Source organism: Grampus griseus (genome assembly GCF_964374135.1).
Source record: "Grampus griseus genome assembly, chromosome: 13".
NCBI classification, from domain to species: domain Eukaryota; kingdom Metazoa; phylum Chordata; class Mammalia; order Artiodactyla; family Delphinidae; genus Grampus; species Grampus griseus.
In genome coordinates this window covers 28,689,221-28,713,067 of record NC_139007.1, presented here as the reverse complement: position 1 = coordinate 28,713,067, position 23,847 = coordinate 28,689,221, and the positions used below count along the sequence as shown (strand labels likewise).

At 39.4% G+C, this 23,847-nt stretch overlaps 1 protein-coding gene across 1 annotated transcript in view; it reads right to left on the bottom strand.

The window, feature by feature from the left end:
* KLHL32 (kelch like family member 32) overlaps positions 1-22,929 on the bottom strand; it is a gene marked incomplete at its 3' end in the record, with an annotated part of 186,161 nt that extends 163,232 nt beyond the window's left edge. The window contains exons 1-2 of the mRNA XM_082669375.1: positions 22,861-22,929; positions 13,923-14,103 (exon numbers count right to left, since the gene is read on the bottom strand). Coding sequence (XP_082525501.1) covers positions 13,923-14,103; positions 22,861-22,883 — 204 coding nt within the window. The 5' untranslated portion in view covers positions 22,884-22,929. The remainder of the gene's footprint in view (positions 1-13,922; positions 14,104-22,860) is intronic.
* Positions 22,930-23,847: the final 918 nt, after the last annotated feature.

The following is a 23,847-nucleotide window of genomic DNA, read 5'->3' as shown; positions in this document are numbered from 1 at the left end:
TTACTCTGGGTATATGCCCAGGAGTGGGATTGTTGGGTCATATGGTAGTTCTATTTTTAGTATTTTAAGGAACCTCCACACTGTTTTCCATAGTGGCTGTATCAATTTACATTCCCACCAACAGTATATGAGGGTTCCATTTCAGGAGAGATTAACATTTGAATTGGCAGACTGAATAAAGCAGATGGCCCTCCCCAGTGAGGGTGGGTCTCATCCAATCAGTTGAAGGCCTGAATAGAATAAAAGGCTGAGTTAGAAAGAATTCTTTCTTGCTGCCTGTCTTTTAGCTGGGGCATCAGTCTTCTGCCTTCCAAGTCGAACTCAGACTGGAATTTGCACCACTCTCTTGCAGCAGAGTCAGTACAATGTCTTGCATACACAGGTGCTCAGGACACTGTGCAGAGGAATGGCAACGCCCTTTAATGCAAGAACAAGTCAGATCATGTCCAGAGTGCTGCTCGCCATCTTAACGTATCCATTCCTGCCATTCTTAGAATCATGACTTATTATATATTAAAGCTGACTATTCCCCTAAGGGGTAGGTTTCATTTTCACAATCTAATTGCTCACTCAATGCAAAAAAAAAAAAAAAACAATCGGAAGGTCATCTTTCCAGGAAACAATAAAACAATTATGAGAAAGCAGTGAGGTACCCGTAGTATTTTTTCTTTCATTAAAAAATTAATACATTTTATTTTTTAGACCAGTTTCAGCTTCACAGCAAAACTCAGGAGAAAGTACAGAGAATTCCACGTAACCCCTTCGCATCAACATACCTCACCAGTGTGGCAAAACCGATGAATCAACATTGATACACCATTATCAACCAAAGTCTGCAGTTTACATTAAGCTTCACTCTTAAAGTACTCTTACATTAAGGTACACTATGAATTTGACAAATGTATAATGACATGTATCTACCATAATAGTATCACACAGATCAGTTTCACTGCCCCCCAAATCACCTATGCTTCATCTATATATCCTTCCCTCCCCGCAGGCCCTGGCACGACTGATCTTTTTACTATCTCCATAGTTTTGCGTTTTCCAGAATGCCATATAGTTGGAGTCATATAGTTAAATACCTTTCAGACTGGCTTCTTTCACTTAGTAATATGCATTTAAGGTTCCTCCATGTCTTTTCACGGCTTGATAGTTCATTTCTTTTTATCACTGAATAATATTCCATTGTATGGAGGTACCATAGTTCATGTAATCAGAAATGAAAGAGGAGATATTATAAATGATACCACAAAATACGAAGGATCATAGGATCATAAGAGACTACTATAAACAATTACACACCAACAAATTGTATAAGCTAGAAGAAATAGATAAATTACTATAAATACAGCCTACCAAGACCGAGTTATGAGGAAATAGAATTTGAGCTGACCAATAATGAACAAGGAGATTGAATCAGTAATCAAAAAACTTCCAACCAAGAAAAGCCCAGGACCAAATGGTTTCCCTGGTGAATGCTACCAAACATGTAAGAAAGAATTAATGCCATTTCTTCTCAAACTCTTTCAAAAACCTGAAGAGGAGAGAATACTCCCAAACTCATTTTATGAGGCAATTATTACCCTGACGTCAAAGCCAAATAAGGACACTACAAGAAAAGAAAAATACGGGCCAATATCCCTGATCAATATAGACGCAAGAATCCTAACAAAATATTAGCAAATCAAATTCAACAGAACATTAAAAGGATGATACACCATGATCAAGTGGGATTCATCCCTGAGATGCAAGGATAGTTCATCACATGCAAATTAAATGTGATATATACCACATTAACAGAATGAAAGATAAAAAAATATATAATCATCTCAATTGATGCAGATAAAGCATTTAACAAAATTCAACATCCTTTCATGACAAAAACTGTCAACATCCTAGAAGAAAATATAGGCAGTAAGCTCCTGGACATCAATCTTGGTGACAATTTTTAAAATTTGACACCAAAAGGAAAGGCAACAAAATCAAAAATAAATAAGGGGGTCTACATCAAACTCAAAAGCTTCTGCATAGCAAAAGAAACCATCAACAAAATGAAAAAGCAAGATACAGAATAAGAAAAATATCAGCAATCATATATCTGATAAGGGGTTAATATGCAAACTAAAAAAAGAACTCATACAAGTCAACAGCAAAAATAAAAAATAATCCAAATTTAAAAATGGGTAGAAGATCTGAATAGACATTTTCCCAAAGAAGACATATAGATGGCAAACAGGTACATGAAAAGGTGTCCAACATCACTAATCAACAGAGAAATGCAAACCAAAACCACAATAAGTCACCTCATACCTGCCAAGATTGCTATTATCAAAAAGACAAGAAATAACAAGTGTTGGTGGGGATGCAGAGAAAAGGGAAACCTTGTACACTGTTGGTGGGAATGTAAATTGGTACAGCCACTATGGAGAACAGTACAGTACATTCCTCAAAAAATTAAAAATAGAATACGATCTAGCAATCCCGCTTTTGGGTGTATATTCGAAGGAAATGAAATCAGGATCTTGAAGAAATATCTGAACTCTCATGTTCATTGCAGCATTATTTACAATAGGGAAGGCATGGAAACAACCTAAATGTCTTTCTACAGATAAATGGATAAAGATGATGTGGTACATATACACCAGGGAATATTATTCACCCATGAGAGAGAAGGAAGTCCTGCCATTTGTGACATGGATAAACCTTGATGGCATAATGCTAAGTGAAATAAATCAGACAAAGACAAATACTATACCTCATTTACATTGGGCTGGCCAAAAAGTTCGTTCCGGTTTTTCTGTAACTGCGAAACCTGAACGAACTTTTTGGCCAACCCATAAGAGGAATCTTAAAAATTCAAAATCATAGAAACCTATCATAGAATGTTGGTTGGCAGGGGCTGAGGACTGGGGGGAATGAGATATTGACCAAATGGCATAAACTTCCAGTTATAAGATGAATAAGTTCTGGGGATCTAATGTACAACATGGTGACTACAGTTAACCCACACTTTATTGTACACTTAAAAGCTGCTAAGAGAGTAGATCTTAATAGTTATCACACGCACACAATAAGGTCACTATGTGAAGTGATGGATGTGTTAACTAGCCTTATTGTGGCAACCATTTCACAATGTATAGGTGTATCGAATCATCACAGTTATATACTTTAAATTTATACAATGTTATATGACATCATCTCAATAAAGCTGGATAAAAAATAAAAATGGAATGGTGTATATATCTACACTGCTATTATCTGTATCATTGCTCTTCAAAGTAGGCTGTCTTCAAATTGCTACTTATCCATCAGACACAAGGTATAAAGTCCCTGCCAGAACACAAACTCACTACTAGCTTCTTGAGAAAGTCTTCCTGTGAAAAACTGGCAGCTGAACTAACACAGTATTTCATGATGTAGACGATTAACATTCAGCAGATTATTAGCATGGATAGTTAACAAGCATTTCACAGACTGGCACTGGTCCATGGACCTCGAGTAGCACTGATCAATATTTTTATACATCACCCCTCAGATTTTGGCTTCCTTTCCCACACTACTGAGACCAACTTCTTCAACAACAGTGAATTCTTTTGCATTCTCCTTGATCTTCTGCAGAAAATGCCGATCTCTTGAAACCCTTTAATTTTGGCACTTTGATTAAAATGTACATGGTAGTTATCTTTATATATCTTTGACTTTTCCTTTTTTTGTCCCCTTGGCCATCTTTTCATTCTCTTTCTGCCACCTGACTAAAGGCATCCTTTAGGTCCTAACCACAGACGTTTTTTTCTGCTCTCTCTTTTCCCTCTTGATGTGCAATCTCGTATGTTACCAAGATCTGTCTCAACCTTCACCTCTTGTGCAGAAGCTGAGTGTTGATGTTTTCTGTACCAAGCACAAACTTTTCTGCATATAGTAGATGCTCAGTAAATCTCTATGGAATTGAGAAAGTAGTGAATTATGTGCATCATTTGGCACTAATGTCAGCTATAGAGTTAATCTGTTCTGACCACATTAAGAAGTAATAAAGAAGCACATTGATTTGTGAAGTAGTAATAGTTACTGTGTTAAAAATGTTAAATAAAATTAAATATTAAATACTAAGCAAAACCTAAGAAAATTAAAATGGAAACGTTTAAAAATACGAAAAATAAAAAATGTTAAAGGTTAGTTATTTCATAGTTGCATACAGTGAATTAAAATTATCATGAGAAAAAGAATATGACAGGGATAAAATGGTCCTAATATTGGATTTTTGCCTTTTCCTATTGCCAGGAGTTCTGCATTCCAAAATTCAATCAAATGTAGTGAAAATAGATAACTACAACCTGAAAATAAATTATTTCCTTGATGGTTTTGCTATCAAAACTCAAACAAAAAAGGAAATGTACATTTTAAAAGCATCATATATCTGAATCACTTTCCGGTATTCTTCGTAATCTGCCCAGTAGAATCTGCCCATTGGTCTTTTTAAACTTCTTTAAGAGTTCTACCCCCACTCCGCAGGTTCTTGACAATAGCTTCAATACTGGTAAAACCTCAGCCTTTAGCCATAGTTTTTAATTCCTAACAGACATTGCTCTACTTTTTAATTATTTCTATAAACAAATATGATAACATTGAATGTTAAAACAAGTATTCATTTGATGGAAAACAATAATCAGTTTACCATATAATGCATAAGTCAAATGCACTATGAAAATGATACTCTGGTGCCTCTGTGATTGATACATAAAATGCAGAAGCTGGGGAAAGGAAAGAACACAGCAGTGTGCAAATTTGCAAGAGTTACCAAGGCTGCTGTTTCAGCATAAACACCCAATAACCACAGAACTCAGTAGTATTCATTTGGCCTCAAGCAAAGTAATTAATCACAGGACAGGTCAGTGTAAAACTGACTATGGAAAATATTGAACATCATGGGATTTAATTTTAGTGGTATTCAGGTACCAATTTAAGTAACCGTAGAGTAATGCTTTGCTTTTTAAGGCAGTAGTAGATATTTATTATGCTCACAGTACCCATCAAAAAGATAAACTAAAACTAATTACTATATGTACTGAAGGATTTGAGGGTTATTTTACTATTATTCCTATTCTTTTTTTTCTGAAAAGGAGGTTAGTTTTGAATCACTCCCAGCTAATGTTTAATTTTTGAGGACTGTACTAATCAGCTTGTGACAACAGTCCTATGGATCAAAAGAGTGAACCTCATTACAGCATCAAGCCCAGCAACTGCTCAGAAGGTTCCCAGAAGAAAGCGGTGGCAGAGGTGACTGAACAAAAGACAAAAACGGACTATTCAGAGTCCTTTAATATTTACATAGATAGCATTTGACAGTATTTCATGTACATTTATTTTTATTCTTAATTTTATTTGTTTAAGCAAAAATATAGTTTATTGGGAGCTCACAAAATCAATGAAGGCTCAGGAACAGGCAGGGAAAAAAGGCAGGAGGCTGCAGGCTTGGCGGCTGGAAGCAAATAACTGTCAATGGTATGTTGCTGTATATCCTCAATGTGATGAACACAGTATGTCTTACATATGATTTCTGAACATCAGAAATGTTCACCAAGAGTCTCTAAAACCACCAAATAAGAGACAGCCTGAACCCAACAATGATCTCACTTATATGTTTACTGTCAGCAGTGCTACTACCTTCAAGTCTGTAAGAAACCTGCTTAAGAAATAAGATGAACTAATGGGTAAAACAGACAGTACATGTAATGGGTATTCGAGGAGGAGATTGGGAAGGCCCCACGCATGTGACACAGCAGGAAATTGTTCCAGCCAGATGCAGCAGGGGAGAATGAATACTGAGGGTCTGTGGGCCTCCAGGCACTGCACTTGGCGCAGGGCATGCAAAGGACCAGAAAAGAAAAAAAGGCACTGGCTCCGCCCCTCAAGAGTCTTCCACACTTGCTCCCTCGATGGTACTGATTCCTTCAAAATGCCTTGCGGCTGCCCTTTTCCCAGCTCCATCCACACCTCCGGTCTGCAGTGAGGGTGAGCACCCACTTGCTCCCACCGGCCAGGAGCTCACTCATTCTTTTTTTTTTTAAAGAAGATGTTGGGGGTAGGAGTTTATTTATTTATTTATTTTTGGCTGTGTTGGGTCTTCGTTTCTGTGCGAGGGCTTTCTCTAGTTGTGGCAAGTGGGGGCCACTCTTCATCACAGTGCGTGGGCCTCTCACTATCACGGCCTCTCTTGTTGTGGAGCACAGGCTCCAGACGCGCAGGCTCAGTAGCTGTGGCTCACAGGCCCAGTCGCTCCGTGGCATGTGGGATCTTCCCAGACCAGGGCTCGAACCCGTGTCCCCTGCATTGGCAGGCAGACTCTCAACCACTGCGCCACCAGGGAAGCCCCTCACTCATTCCTCTCCCTCACCATCCACGCAGCGTCCTGTGTATTCTACCTACTACTACCCGCCCAATCTCCCTCCCCCTCACCACTCCTCACACACATCCTGTCTCTCCAGCCTCAGGTCAGGCCTCCATCAGCTCTTACTTGACTGCTTCCATGCCCCTAATGTGAATTATTTAACATCAATCTCCATTTCTTTATTTTTGAAACGGAGATGATGATGGTGATACTTAATAGTAATACCATCTGTCTTACAGATTTCTTTAGAAAATGAAATGAACTGATACACATAGAGTGGTTAGAGTGTCTGTAGCACAGTAAATACTCAATTAGTGGTAGTTATTATTGATTGAGAGTGTCAGAGAGAGGAAGAGGTATAAAAACAAGGTTCAAGACCTCCGACACCAGCCAAACTGTTAATATAATTACACTACACTATAGTTATTTGTTCACTTGTCTGTATCTCCTACCAGACTATAAATTCATTCTGCATCTAGAAAACAGTAGGTATGTAACAAATGCTTACTGAATTTTTTTTAAAACATTTATTTGTAACTATATATTATATACTCATTTAATAGCCTTTAATGCAATTTTAATCAAATAGTGACTGGAGAGTATGATTATAAAAATACAGGGAACACAGATTTTTTTTTTATTATCATGGGCTTTATCCTCTTTTCTCAAAACTAAAAATTACATAGGCAGAGCACACTCAGGCTCTAGTGGAAAGTGATGGTCAAATATTTAACTCTCCAAAATGTCATATTTGAATCACTTTGTCATCGCATATGCAAAGCTATGTGAGACAGTCAAGACATCTGCTTCCTTGGTCAGAAAGTACAGGCATTCATGGAGATTGAAGCTGGAGACAGCAAATGGTAAACAACAGCCTCCAGAAGCTACAGGGTGGCCCACTGCCCAGGGCTGCCACAGGGAAAAGGGTAAGAGGCTGACTCATCCCATTTCTCACATACACTCCAGATCATAAGGCCTCTAATTCCTCCTGCTACCTCTGGTTTAATACTTCCTCATTCAATTCTGTTCAACAGTACTCTGACGGACTTCACTAGTCCTCAGCTAGTCAGTCACTTTCAGAGAAGTCACTGGTGAAAGGGACTGCAACACATGACACATCTTCAATTCCTTTTTTTTTTTTTTATACAGCAAGTTCTTATTAGTCATCAATTTTATACACATCAGTGTATAATCTTCAATTCATCAGTGTCAATCTTGAATTCCTTTTTAAAAAAAGTTACCATGGGGCTTCCCTGGTGGTGCAGTGGTTGAGAGTCCGCCTGCCAATGCAGTGGACACGGGTTCGTGCCCTGATCTGGGAAGATCCCACATGCCGCAGAGCGGCTGGGCCCGTGAGCCATGGCCGCTGAGCCTGTGCGTCCGGAGCCCGTGCTCCACAACGGGAGGGGCCACAACAGTGAGAGGCCTGCGTACCGCAAAAAAAAAAAAAAAAAAAAGTTTCCAGCTTTATTGAGATATAATTAACACAACACACTGTGTAAGTTTAAGGCATACAATGTGATGACTTGGTACACATATATATTGTGAAATGATTACCACAATAAGATTAGTTACACATCCGTCACTTTATACAGTTATCTTTTCTTGTGTGTATGTACTAAGAACTTCTAAGAACTACTCTTTTAGAAACTTTCAAGTCTACAGTACAGTATTATTTACTACAGTCACCCTGCTGCACATTAGATTCCCTAGAACTTTCTCATCTTATAACTGGAAGTTTATGCCCTTTGCCAACATCTCCCCATTTCAACTACTCCCCAGCCCCTGGCAACCACCATTCTATTCTCTGTTTCTGTAAGTAAGATCATACAATATTTGTCTTTGTCTGACTTATTTCACTTAGCATAATGTTCTCATGGTTCATCCATGTTGTTGCAGATGGCAGGATTTCCTTCTTTCTCATGCGTAAATAATATTCCGTTACACACACACACACACCACGTATTCTTTATCCATTCATCCATGGACAGACACTTGGGTTGTTTCCATATCTCGGCTATTATGAATACTGTTTCAATGAGCATGGGAGTGCAGATGTCTCTTTAAGATCCTGATTTCATTTCCTTTCTTATATGCCCAGATATGGGATTGCTGGATCATATGGTAGTTCTAGTTTTAATTTTTTGAGAAACCATAATGTTTTCCATAGTGGCTACACCAATTCACATTCCCACCAACATTGTATAAGGGTTCCCTTTTCTCTGCATCCTCACCAACATTTTTTATCTCTTGTCTTGGTAATAGCCATCCTAGTAGGTGTGAGGTGATTTCTCATTGTGGTTTTCCCTGATGGTAATGTTGAGCATGCCCATATGCCTGCTGGCCAGTTGTATATCTTCTTTGGAAAAATGTCTGTTAATATCCTTTGCCTATTTTTTAATCACAGTATGTGGGTTTTTGCTATTAAGTTTTATGAGCTCCTTACATATTTTGGATATTAATTCATTATCAGATATATGGTTTGCAAATATCTTCTCCTATTCTGTAGGTTGCTCTTTCATTTTGTTGATCTTTAATTCCGTGAGTGAGACAAGCTACAGTTATAATGCTTCAGAAAACAGGGACCTTGCATATGAATTTAGAGAGGTGGCAGAGGGTGGACAGGATAAGGCTTTGTGGAAGACTTCACACTTGTTGGCTGGGATAAACCTTGGAAGATGGACAAGGTAGACAAAGAGGTGAGTAGGAGGTTAAGGTAGAAGGAATGGTCATTAGCAAGGCTGAGAGGTGGAAAGGCCCTCAGGTGGAAGAGAGTGTTTGGAGAACAGTTATGGCTGCAAGATCAAATGAACAGATGGGAGAACACAGATGAGGATGAATGATAATGACACAGCATGAAGGCACACTCCGGGGGTCTGGCAGAAAGGCCTTGAGGAGCTCTGGGGGACCTGAGCAGGGGGGTGAAAGTTCACCACACAGTCATCTGTGCGATGGTTGGTCAAGGGACAACCAGAGGAGGAGAAAGTTAAGTGGCTACTAGAATGTTCTAAGCAAGAAGGAAGGGGGTATCAGATTCAGAAAATATCAAGATGGGAAAGGATGAATCCAAAACGCTATTCTGACCCATCAAAAGGTGAGGGAGTCTGCAACCAGGTGAGCCTAAAGATGAGCAGTCTTCTCTTCCCACAAAGGGCCAGACAGCATGACCAGGGATCCCACGTTAGCCCAAGGAGAGAAACAGATAATGCTTACTGAAGGTGTGACATGTATCAGATACAGCACTTAGTGCATTATGTACCTTATCTCAATCTAATCTCTGAATCAACCTATTCTGAGAGTTATGCTCTATGATCACCAATTTACAGATGAAAAAACATAGGTTTACAGAAGTCAAATGACTTGCCTATGCTCAAAGAATAAATAGTGAAGAGGGTGAATAACCCAACAGATATTAATTAGAATAGCATCCACTATTTGTCAGGGACTGTGGAAAACAATAGCAAACAGGGAGATATGGTCCCTCCCACTGTATTCAAACTCAGATCTGACGCTTAGCTCTTCCCTTTCTTCCTTCCACCACTGCTTTACTCTTATAAAAGAAGCCCCCGGTCTAACACAATTATAGCTTTTGACTAACGCCATATTGTGCTGATATTAAGACTAAATTTAATTTTTTTTAAATCATTATTACTTGGCTGAAGAATGGGTTTTAACCCTTTCATTTAAAATGCTGATGATCACAGGAATCCACAGTACTTTGTGCTCAAGTGTTCGTTATTCATATGTTAAGCAAGAAAAGCTGATACCATCTCTCCGATCAATGTAAAGGAACAGTTTACACAAAACTTGTGCCATCCACAATTATTTTAGCTTCAAAATAATCTGCCAGATATCACAATACAGAGTACAAACATCTATTTAGGTCAGACTACCTAATTAATTTGAACAGATCACACTAGAAAGAAAAATCCATGAATAATTTGCATATTTTATATGCAGGATGTTAAAAAATTGAAATACACATGGAATTCTCTGAGAATTAGAAAACATTTCTTCATTCATACTTACTAAGCCTGAGGCAACATTCTAAGTGTTGTGAGAGATACAGAAATTACTCAGGATACTGTTTCTAGGTGTTTCAGTGTGGTAGAGTGTAAGACACAAGGAAGCCAGACATAATTCTAGTTTAAGGCATGGGTCTCTTGCACTTCTGCATGTATTATGAGTGAGGCACTGACTGTCCTTGTTCTGAACTCTCATTTCAGGGATGTTTCTATAGCAAATGGCCTTGATGACAGAGTGATATCTCCCTTCAGAGCAAAGAGCAGTTCTGTTTACTCAGAGATAGAATGTTTCTTTGCAGAGCAAAGGGTAGGCATGCTTACTGTCCAGTATAATAATGTTTTCTTCCAGAGCAAAGGACAGACGTGTTTCCTACGCATTATAAAAGATTCAGGTTCCCTAAGCTCAATGATCCTCAATGATCCAACCCACTTTGTGTGACTTAAGAGTTTCATGTCTTCTAGCAGCATCTCTGAACCAGTGATAGACTAACTTGCTGGTTTCCAACTTGGATAAATCACAAATCTTTGACAGTTCTTGACAGTGGTAGGTTACAAAAATGACAACAAATTCTTCCCCTGCCTGCATCCATGCCCTTTGGTATCCTCACTGACACTGACTCAGCCTGGGCACGTGACTTGTTTGACCAATGGGACATTAGTAAACAGGACACAAACAGGAGCTTGAAAAGCACCTGTGCATTGAAGATAGCCCTCTTGCTGTTTTTAGAATTTAGCTGTCATGTGAAAAAGCCCAGGCTAGCCTGTTTGTGAGAAATACATGCCCAGTGTCCCCTACAACTCCAGCCATAAGCCTACCAATCACCAGACAGGTAAACAAAGCCAACTCAGATCATCCAGTCTCCAGGCAACTCTCCAGTTAACCGCTGACGTAAGAATGAGTCCAGCATAGATCAGAGAAACTGGCAGACCAGAGGAGCTACCATCCAGCTTCTAAGTTTTGGGGTGGTTTGTTATGACAAAAGCTAACAAAAGATACAGGGTATACGGCAAAAACAACGTCCAGTATAGTGACTATATTACAAGCTCCATAGGGTTCAGTCTACGTCTGGTTAAATATTATAACTCCAGTATTTATCACAACGCCTAGAAAAGAGATAAGTGCCAAGAGTTCCAACTTTGTCTTGGTTTCTCCATCTGAACAATCAATACACAAGTCACTGAAATTTCACCTCACAAGCAGGTCATGAGATTGAAGGGACTGCATATGAATCCAGCAGGGCACATGGTTCAGTGGAAAAAGCACAACTTGGTACTCAAGGAGACAGGTGCTCTGGTGTGTGAAAATCAGCTCTCCTACTTAATATCTGGCAGTCCTTGGGCAAGTTATTTAAACATATTGCACTTCAGTTTCCTTATCTACAGAACGGGAATAATAAAGCTTTCTTCACAGGCTTTATAACACCAGTATTTTAAAGGAGGCACTCTGTGCACGACCTATCAGAGTATGAGGGGCATTGTGGTAAAAGAGGTGAATAACTTGGAATAGCTGCAAACATCGTTAAATGCCAGCAGCAAATAAAATGCTCTTCAGTGCTCACATGTATGCATTCACTTGCACATTCTCTCTCTCATATACACACATGCACAAAATCAAACCCCAAATTAAATTCAAAATCCAACCCACAGAGACCTAGGAGGAGAGAAGCCAAGCACCAAGAGGTCTATATTATGGTCCACAAGAAGAAAAAACTTGTATTTTATAATGTGCACATGTTATATATAACAACCCAAAGTATGTTGTTTCAAAAGCCCTCCAAATAATATAAGCTTTCTGGAAGATTAATCCCTGACAATGTGCGAGTGCATAAAATGTACATTATATTGATGAAATTAGAAGGTCACTTTACAGATACTCCACTTCATTTCTGCAGCTTAGAATTATGTAAATCCCTACTTTTAATTTTAGATAGATATTTTAAGTAATTACCTCTTTTTTTTTTTTCTTTTTTGCAGTACACGGGCCTCTCACTGTTGTGGCCTCTCCCGTTGCGAAGCACAGGCTCCGGACATGCAGGCTCAGCGGCCATGGCTCACGGGCCCAGCTGCTCCGCGGCATGTGGGATCTTCCCAGATTGGGGCACAAACCCGTGTCCCCTGCATCGGCAGGCGGACTCTCAACCACTGCGCCACCAGGGAAGCCCTGTAATTACCACTTTATCTTCTACATTACCAGGTTTCATCACATTTAAAACTTTTTTTAATCTTTATTTTACGATTTGGCATCTTTGAAAATTCTCTTTAACTGCTAGTCAGCAATTGAGTACAGTTGATATTGTCTCTTAAACATCAAAATACAAGGTGACTATTGAAAATTTCCAAATCAAACCAAAAAATTGCCCCAGGCTGGATTTGGTTTCTGTATCATTTGAGACTTTGGTAAGAGAAAGTTTTTTTAATTCACAATTAAATTTATATTCTAATTTATATAGAGATTGTATACTATTTTGTTTTGAATTTCTTACCTAATCACTAGTTAACTGAAATAACATTGAAAAAATTAAATAAGAATTAAATCATGTATATTCAGAAATTAATACTTCAAAAAAATCTGGTTATTAATTGTCACAATTTTCTTTCTTATATCCATATAAGGGGTAGAATCGAATGCTGGTTAAGACTCAGACATGGATTTCAATTGTAGATCTGCCACTTCGGAACTGTGTGACTTATTACTTAACCTCTGAGTTACCTCAAATTACCTAATCTTTGAGATTCAGTTTCCTTACATGTAAAATGGTGATTTTTATAGCATGTGCATGTGTTTATAAAATGGATTGCTGTGGGGATTAAATGAGATATGTATATAAAGTCCTCTGTCCATGACCTGAATCGTAGGAAATACTAAATTAAATTAAATTTAGCTAAAACCATACTATACACTCACCTTCAAAAAACAACAAACACATCATCACATATCATTAGCCACTGGAAATCAAACTCCAAAGTTCTACTTAACAAGACAACGTCTTCAGCTAAACAGGCACCTGCGCGTCAACCATAAATATCCTTTAGGTCAATTCCATCTCTGTCCCTGGAGCAGAGACTTGGAAAGCTCCAGGACAAGAACTTCCATAGAAAATAAAAAATTAGAAACACTACATATATTTAGAGACCTTTTAAGAAATAAATTGTCTTACAGATTGTCCTTCTGATCCTGAAACCAGAAACATCCTGTCCTCAGCGTGCACCCCCATTATGGTGCACTACAATGCCACGCTTTCTTTTGGTGGTAGAGTGTCAAACGCCCCTCAGCTCAGATGCAAAGGAGAGCTCTGCTCTCCACTGGAGGGACATCCAGGTGTCCAGCCCAGGGAGGATCCCAATGGAGCCCCAATCTCAGTCTGACCAGGAAAACCCCCCAACATTCACAACTCTGGGGACGATTATCTAATTGGCTGATGATTGTGTGACAGTTCAGGTAAACTGTCATTCTCTGTTTATTAATATCTTAAGAGAAACAAATAAACAAACAAACTACCTTGACTTACCCGGAAGTAGTCGCTGCAGGCTGCTAGGACTGCCTTGTGAGCGTGGAATTTCTGTTCCTCAGCAATCAGGGTGACATCGCAGAGGATGCCGTCACTTCTCTGCTGATTCAGCGCTGCCAGGACGCTATCAGTGTGAGATTCTGAGTGGCAGAGCCTCTGGCCTGTCAGCATTTCTTGAATACTGCGAGGAGGAGAGTGAAGAGAGCAATCCAGTTAATGTTGTTCCTCTCATTAGCCCAGCCGCCCCCAGGCTCCCTCCCTCCTTCAAGAGCAACTCAGGGAGTGTGGATTCCAGTGTCTGTAGTCCTCATTGTCTTTTTCTCCACCATCCTCTTGCTTTCTTTTTCTCTAATTCTCTCTCTTCCGCCCCCCAACAGGATTTCTTTCTCCTTCCTACTGGTCCCTCTCTTTGAGAATTTGTGTTTGTTGTGTGTCCATCTGTGTCTGTGTATTGGCCCATGTCTGCAGGCCTGTGAGCCTCTGCTTCTGGGCCCCTGTCCCCTCAGTATGTATACATCTCTGAGTGCAAAGCTTTTTCTGGATGTGTGTCTAGATGTGTGTAAATATGTGTGCAAATCCTTCCACTCTGGGACCCCCTCCCTAGCTTTCTGATTCCTTTTCTAGCTTTGTACCACCTGTGTGGGGTTAGCACAAGCTCAGAACTTGCCATGCACTGCTCTAGCACAGAACCCACTGCATGGCTCACCAGAGAAGAATTTACTCAGTCTCCCCACAAGACACAATACTCCATTAATAAATAAAATGAAACTGAGCAGATGTTAGTTAGAGGAAAAAAAGGCTACCAGTGACCATTTCATGTAAAAGGCCATTAATTAAACCATAGTGGCTTATTATTAAACTTAGGAAATTATGCACCACCAGGAGAACATCAAAAGAGATCCATTGTAAAGAAAAAATTTAAGGCTGAAAGTAAAATATATCTATCTTATTAGCCTGCAATATCTTGTGTCATCTTCATATTAGACTTATGAATGACTGTGCAATCTATTTTCTGCTCTATTTTGTGAAATTACAAAACTTACCCATTGTGAAACTTATCCCTTCACTCCCTACCCCAACCTAAAATATTCATCCCATATCCTTTCAAAACTCCTGGGTGAAACACCAGATCTTCCTATAATAATGTAGAAGTAATGCTATAAACACCAAATGCAAGCGGAATTTGTGGATAGTTATGAACAATTCCAGCTGAGATACATGAAAATCTCCACGGCACTCTAGAATCTCAGAACCGACACTGGACTAAAATGAGTGAGCTGCACCAGTCGTAAGTTACTCCCAGAATGAGAGCAAGGGCCATCAAGCTCTATTTCTGGCCTGCGACTCTTCTTGAAACCGAGTAAGGTTGCCATAAGGATGAACGAGCACTGTCTCTCCCGTCCTGATAACTCGACATCCGGTTCCTTCCTCTGAATGTGAAAGAGCCTCTCAGGAGAACCCGGGAGTCGCCACCAGCCGAGCCTGCAGGTTGTGCCGCCAGTTGGCTGGTAAATTACGGTTCAGCATAAATCACCTTAAAGTAAACCAAATGCTTCCCGGGAAATGCCAGAGTGCAGCCAGTAAGCTTTATCGGACACTTTCGACTGGGGAGCCTCAAAAATGTCAGAACTATTGAAAGAAAAAATAAATTTGACAGGAGATGATGATATAGTAAGTTCTCGTGGGAAGGTGGGAGGATTATTTTCAGTTGAAATGCAGCAGTGAGTTTTGAAATGGTTACTGTCATCGAATATTCATCTAGCAGCTCTAGCTACAGGCAGACTTTTAAAGTCAGTAATTGAAAACCACACTCAGAAGCATAAATAACACACAAATTGCTAGGCAAAGGCTAGAATGGAGATTAATTAGCATAGCTCAAAGAAATGAGGGAATAGAATAGTAATAGAAATGTTATCTCAGCTAAGTAAGCTTTAGGATAGTCTTTGAAAAATCCTTCCTAAAAGGATGACATTTTTATATATTTTACAAACACAAAGCCCTTACTATGTTCCATGAATTATTCTTAGCGATATACAATTATCAATTCATTTAATCTTCATAACAACATTATGAGGCAGGTACTAATATCTCCATTTCACAGATAAGAAACCTGATGGTGCAAGATTAGGCATTTTGAGAACCTATTACCATGAACATAATAATGTAATTTGTCCTCCTGCTTAAAATATAAAAGAAACAGAGACTTCCCCGGCGGCCCAGCAGTTAAGACTCTACACTTCCAATGCAGGGGACACAGAGTCGACCCCTGGTCAGGGAACTAAGATCCCACATGCCGCGTGGCCAAAAAAAATTTAAACATAAAAAATAAAAAATAAATAAAAGAAACAAACAAAACCTGAAACAAAACCAAAAAATGATAATCTGTAAAGAAGATCTCAAAAATCTATGCTGGGGGAGAAAAAATCACAAAGTCCATATTAATTTTATATTTAGATTGTGCATAGTTAATCTCAAAATCAAAGTTACCTTTGAAAAATAATACACATTGATACAACATGAGATAGTGATAGGAAATGTTTGAAATCATGCTTCAAAAACATTTATCTTTGCACTGACTAAGATAAGTTTGGGGAGAGAAAATAGATTTTACTTATACGTTTATTTAAAACTCTCATAACTTTTCTCCCTTTTAATATCATCTTAAATGCTACATAAATGTATTTTGAAATTTCATTTGTAGTGGAACAGAAGAATACATTAAAATAATTGCTTATAATGTTTCCTTACTCATTTCCCAAATATAGAGCCACAATTCACGTCCTTATTATTAAGACTGAATCAGTATTTGCATTTCAGATATCTATAGACAGCGAATAAATCTTGCCAGGGAAAGAGCAGCTGTAAACTGAAATTTGGCAAAGAATAAAGGGCTCAGCTCTGAAACAATTGTGATGATGCACAATTTCACAGTATCATTCAGTTGGGCTTGAAATATTCAAGCTTAAAGAAAACAGCATGCTAAATATTTAAGGCAACACTTGGCACAAGATTCCAAATATTTTGGAACCAATATGTTAGGACTCCTTAAAAGCAGAAACAAATACTCCAACATTTGGCAAGGAATAAAGGCTTATTAATCAACAGGTCATTACTGTATTCTGAAACTTCCCACTCAACTCTCAGATGTAAATCTGCAAAAAGTGTTAAGGCACAAGTGGTCACAGAACACAGCTGGAAAGCCATAGGCCAATGTGATAAAGCCAATAATTATAAACCAGGGAGGAGGTGATTCAAAGACTATCATGAACCATGTCTATATTAGAATGGGAAGCAGACACATCCTTGCATACGGCTCCCTTGGCATCAAAATTATACAAATTAGCAATCTAAACCTCCCACCTTAGAGCAATGTCCCTCCATTATTTAGGAAACGAAGAAGAAAGGAAAAGTATATTCCTAAAACTTCCTAAATTACCAAGAAAACAAACAAACAAAAAACTCCATACAACAGGAGTCACATTTCCCGAGGGTATACAGATTTGTATGTCATCCTAATATTGGGAAAGGTCTTCCATGGAAGCAATAATGCCACCTCAAAATTCACAAGTGGGTGCAAGAGGGTGACCTGGCTTCCTCAAGACAACCCCAATACCCTTTCCTCTGTGGAATTCCTTAGAACTGCACTGTCCAGTATAATAGCCACTAGCTACATGTGGCTATGGTGAACTTAAAATGTGTGTAGTCCAAATTGAGCTGTGCTGTAAGTGGAAAATGTACACTGGATGTCAAGGACATACTGTGAAATAAAAGAATGCAAAAGTATCTCATTAATATTTTTATATTGATTACATGCTGATAATATTGGGGGTATATTGGGTTAAATAGAATATATTGTTAAAATTCATTTTACCTGTTTCTTTTTACTTTTTAAAAAATGTGTCTCCTTGAAAAGTTTAAATTATATATATATTTCGCACTATGGTTCTACAGGACAGTCTAAAAGTTCCCTGGGGATGTGTTCCTCATTTCTTTCCACCTGAACTCTAGAAGAGTTTCAGGTACCCCATCAGGTTGCCAATTAGCCTGGCTGTTCCTGAATCTCACAGGACCCAGCTCCTGCCAGGTACAACATGGGAAGTCCCAGACTCCTTGAGCAAGAAACTGCTTTTTAGTGATGCCACAGAGCAACCATCTGATTGGCCAAATGTCAGCATCCAGTAACAGGGAGATAAATAAATGAGGTCTCAAGAACAGGACTATTCATGACTTCAAATCTTTAACTTTCATTCTGGAATTGACGGTAAAAACTAAAAAGTCAAATGCAGAGCATAATGTTCATAACATGGTACAGCTCACTCACAGTGAAGCACTGTGTTAGTGCAAATCACTATTTCAAGTTCATAGTGAAGATTTTTGATCACAGAAATCTCTCAGATTCTCATTTTTTATAGCATAAATTTTGACTGAGTTCAGTCAGTTTGTAAGACATGAATTCCAAAACAGCTGTCTGGTTTTTAAACATCTGTATTTCAAATGTAAAAATTCAAGTCAATTTCTATATCAATGTTTACTTAGTATTTAGATATACAAAATATATGCAGGTAGTTTTCAAGTAAGGTCACCAATAAGGTATTATATACTTATGTATCAAACACAGTCAAGTAGCATAGAGATCCTCATTGCTTAAATAGATTACACAAAAAAGCAAAGGACTGGGCAAAAAACCTGATAGTACTAGGATTATGCATGATTATCTCAGTTCAGTCTATTGATAAACTGTGCCCTAATCACTTCAATTCCACAGTCAAAATATTTTAATACAAATTAAATACATTAATATTGAAACAATCTTATTTATTTAAGCAGACAGGCTGTGAAAAAAAACCCAGCATGGGGGCTTCCCTAGTGGCACAGTGGTTGAGAGTCCGCCTGCCGATGCAGGGGACACGGGTTCGTGCCCCAGTCCGGGAAGATGACACATGCCGCAGAGCGGCTGGGCCCATGAGCCATGGCCGCTGAGCCTGCGCGTCTGGAGCCTGTGCTCCGCAACGGGAGAGGCCACAACAGTGAGAGGCCCACGTACAGCAAAAAAAAAAAAAAAAAAAAAAAAACCCAGCATGGAACTTAATTTTATTTTTTATAGAACACTTTGTAATTTGTAAATACCTTAAAATTAATGCTAGCAATTAATAACAATGGACAAAATAATAAGCAAAGAAAATACACTATGCTTAGCGAATGACCAAGAAATAATGAAGACTATGCAAGTTAATTACAAATGGATACTTAAGGAAAGGAACTTAAATATAAATGGATAGTCTTGTTGCATTCCTTCATTCACTCAAACATTTATTCATCCTGTGCCAGGTATTGGACCAGACACTGGAGATAAAATGGTAAACAAACCAAACTCTGTAGCAGCCCTCACAGAACCCTCAGTTTAGCAAGGTAGTTACACTTTAATCAAATAATCTGGCCTCCCTGAAGAAGTAATGCTGGAGCTGCAGGCTGAAGGATGAGAACAAGTTACCATGGCAAAATGGGGACAGCAGAGTTTTCCAGGTAGGGTAACAGCAAATGCGCTGATCCTGTGGCAGTGGGGGGCATGGACCTAACACACAGTCCACAGAATGTTCAGGGCTGGGACCCTGAGGACAGGCGCCGGCGTGGTACAGGACCTGGAGCTCAGAAAGAGGTCTTGGCTAGAGGTGTAAAACTCATGTGGATAGAGAGAATGACGGAAGCACAGCTGTGTCTCCAGAACACAGCTGAGAGACAACCAATAGTCAAAGGCTGCTGAGAAGAAAGATAGGATTCAAAACATAGAAGCGGGGCTGGGCTCAGCTGTGGGAAAGGACTGCCTTTTGAGTAGCAGGAGGGAAGGAATATTAAAACTTTGGGCATTTTTTGGCTTGTTGAATCGAAAGATTCAGTGGAACCAATCTCCACTGGACAACGAAGCCATGGAAACACAGTATTTGGGTTCATCTGGGCTGGGATTTTGTCAGGCAAATGGATCAAAAATGCAGAGAGCTAGGGAAATTAAGGATTTAAAAGAGTGATAGATTCTAAACTGGCTAAGAATGGAAATAAGGGAAGGAAAGTGTTGATGGATTGGTAGAAAGTGGCCGGGCCAGTTGCTTTACAATGTTGTGCTAGTTTCTACCATACAGCAAAGTGAATCAGCTATACGTATACATATATCCCTTCGTTTCTGGATTTCCTTCCCATTTAGTTCACCACAGAGCACTGAGTAGAGTTCCCTGTGCTATACAGTAGGTTCTCATTAGTCATTTATTTTATACATAGTATCAATAGTGTATATATATATATCAATCTCAACCTCCCAATTATAAAGCAACTACACACCAATAAAAATTAATTAAAAAAATAAACAATAAGACCCTACTGTATAGCATGGTGTACTCTACTCAATACTCTGTAATAACCTTTGTGGGAAAAGAATCTGAAAAAGAATGAATATACATATATATATGTATAACTGAATCACTTTGCTGTATACCTGAAACTAACACAATATTTTAAATCAACTATACTCCAAAAAAATTTAATAAAAAGAAAAGAAACGAAAGAAAGTGGCCGGGCCAGTAATGAGACATTGCCATGAGGTCAAAGTACAACCACTGTGGAGGTAGGTAAATCAGGAAGCTAGAAGGAGAGGAGGTCCTGCTGAGAATAAAGTGGCTGATGCAGTAGTTTCGGAAATAGAGCAACTACTGCAGATGCATGATCCACGGCGTGACCATGAGAGTAGGTGGTTCAGTGAGGAAGGTCAGAAGCAGGTTGAAGATCCAAGGCCACAAAGTCGGGCAGATCCTCCAGGCAAACACTGAGGGCACTGGGAAATCGTAAAGGGTCTGTGGTGAGAAGGAAGACCGTCAGCCGCATGTCAAATGCTCAGTGAATGCGGGGAGATGGCCCTGCGAACAGTGGAGAGGAAGAAGGGATGGAGAGAGCTGAAGAGCACCACCTTCAGAAGAGCCCGTCTTTGCTGTCGTTTTGTTGTCGACATCTTCTCAAACAACCGGTATGAGGAGTAATGACCTAGAAGCAAAACTATGTCCCAGCGTGACAACAATCTCTCCACCCATCCCTAAAATACATGAGATTTGAGGAAATAAGGCCACCACTTGAGAAGGCTACAAAGAAGTGGTGCCTCAGAAGAAGACAGGTCTCAGTGAAAGCAGGAGGTGCTTGGAGTTTTTCAGGGTGAGGAAGATGACACAGCACAGCACATGTATGTTCCTGGTGCAACAGTTCCACGTGGCACAGGGGAAGTTTGAAAAGTGCGCAAGGGGGTGCCTGTGCCCCAGCAGAGAAGGAAAGTCCATCGCAGAGATGATGGTGCTACGGAGGACAGATGGCGGTGGGATCAGAGTTGATCAGTGAAAGCAGAGATGGCAGATCTAAAGTAAAAAATCATTTGGAGAAGAGTGCACATGGATTCTATTAGCCAGAAATAAATCACTTGGCTTAGCTGGTGGCAGACAGATACCATGGTCTCTACGCGCTATTCTGGCTGGATGCCAGATCCAGAGCAGGATTTCCCAACCTCAGTGAAACGGACATTCTGACATTTTTCGCTATGGTCACTATCCTGTACATTGTTAAGATGCTGACCAGGATCCCTGGCCTCTACCCACTAGATGCCAATAGCACCCTCGATCCTGGTGACAATCAAAAATGATGCCAGATATTACACAATGTACCCTGAGGGCAAAATATCCCCCACTGAGAGTCACCCATCTAGAGCAACACTCACTTGGGGAGCACAGAGGCACTAAACTGGCTGTAGCAATGCCTTCGTTTCTGAACACACTTTTGGAACTAGTCATCTCTAATAGCTTCAGAGTCATGGCAGAAAGCTGGTCTCATTATTTCATAGACATACTCAATTCTTAGTATTTAAAAAGAAGGCATTTCCCAGGCTTATCACCTCTCTCATTCTTTGCTTTGAGGATCCCTTTGACGGTTTCCTCGAGGATGATGAAGACTTGCCTCCACTGAGAATATTCAAAGGAATACCCTGCATTTTCTTATTGACTGCCCCCTCAGTTCTGGGAATGTGCCAGGCTCCTTCCTGCCTGAGGGCATTTCCCCATGTCTTTCCCACCCTTCAAATCTCAGGTCATAGAGCACTGCTTCAGGAAGGTACTACCTCATTCTATCAATCTTTCAAAGCACTTTCACAATTATATTTGTGTTGTTACTGGTGTGATTTGTTTAATATCTGTTTCCTCCATAGAATATATATTTCATGAGAGCAGGAACCTTATTTGTTTTATTCACTGCTGGATCCTCTGCACAAATAAATATCTGTTAAATAAGTACTAAAGTAAAATCTTATGAGTATTTTAAGAATACATATTAGTCACCCTAAAGTGATTGCTTTAAAGGGGACAATAATCATATATATGTATAGTTTTCTGATTATTTTTTAAATCATATACCTTTAGAGACATCTACCTTTTGTTTGAGGGAGGTTAGCATCCTTAATAAGAAAAAGATAAAAAATAGTATCAGGGCTTCCCTGGTGGCGCAGTGGTTGAGAGTCCGCCTGCCGATGCGCAGGACACGAGTTCGTGCCCCGGTCTGGGAAGATCCCACATGCCGCGGAGCGGCTGGGCCTGTGAGCCATGGCCGCTGAGCCTGCGCGTCCGGAGCCTGTGCTCCGCAACGGGAGAGGCCACAACAGTGAGAGGCCCGCGTACCGCAAAAAAAAAAAATAGTATCAAAGAATCCTTAAACATACCTAAGTTTGGCCAGTAATTATATCTCAGTGGTTAGCCCCTGTGCTACCATACTAAACTCACACACACACTCTCAGACTGGTTTGCTTAATTCTTCAAATACACATTGAGCCCCTCCCTGTGCTTGGTCCTAGAATGTGCGGTGTGAGGATTTCAAGTCACACATGTCTCGCTACACAAGCAAAGACGTATCCTACAGTACCAACCTGAGGAAGCGTTCAGATGGCATTCTCCAGCTGGGTTCCTCAGGGTCTCAGCCTTAGAAATTTGCAGAGGAGTCGGCAAGCATTCCAGCTGAATAAAAAAAAACAAGAAAGAAAAGCACAGTGAGCTAAATGCAAAAAAGCACACTCTGGGCCTTAATGATGCTAATGCTTTAGAATGCTAAGGAGGCACCTTGGAGGGTTTTATCATCGAGATGTAACAATCTGACTGAAAGCTCTTATAATAGGCAATGGTTTGGAATGCTTCTAAATTTTAAAGTTTTTTCACCTTACTGGAACTTCAGCGACTAAGAAGTCAAAATGTATTTGAGAACCAAAAATAGCTAAAGTAAGAGTTACAGTAAAAATTAAAACATCAGACAGCCAAAGGGAAAAATTAAGATTTGATAAAATACTGCTACGATTTGTGTCAGAGAATGTTTTGCCTATGTTCTCTTCTAGGAGTTTTACTGTGCCATATCTTATATTTAAGTCTTTAAGCCATTTTGAGTTTATTTTTGTGTATGGTGTGAGGGAGTGTTCTAACTTCATTGATTTACATGTGGCTGTCCAGCTTTCCCAACAGCAGTTACTGTAGAAATAAAAATAAACAAATGGGACCTAATCAAACAAGCTTTTGCACAGCAAAGGAAACCATAAATAAAACAAAAAGACAACCTGCAGACTGGGAGAAAATATTTGCAAGCAATGTGACCAACAAGGGCTTAATTTCCAAAATACACAAACAGCTCATGCAGCTCAGTATCAAAAAAACAAACAACCTAATCAAAAAATGAGAAGATCTTAATAGACCTTTCTTCAAAGAAGACATACAGATGGTCAACAAGCATATGAAAAGATGCTTGACATTGCTAATTATTAGAGAAATGCAAATCAAAACTACAATGAGGTATCTATCACCTCACACTGGACAGAACAGCCATCATCAAAAAGTCTACAAATAATAAATGCTGGAGAGGATGTGGAGAA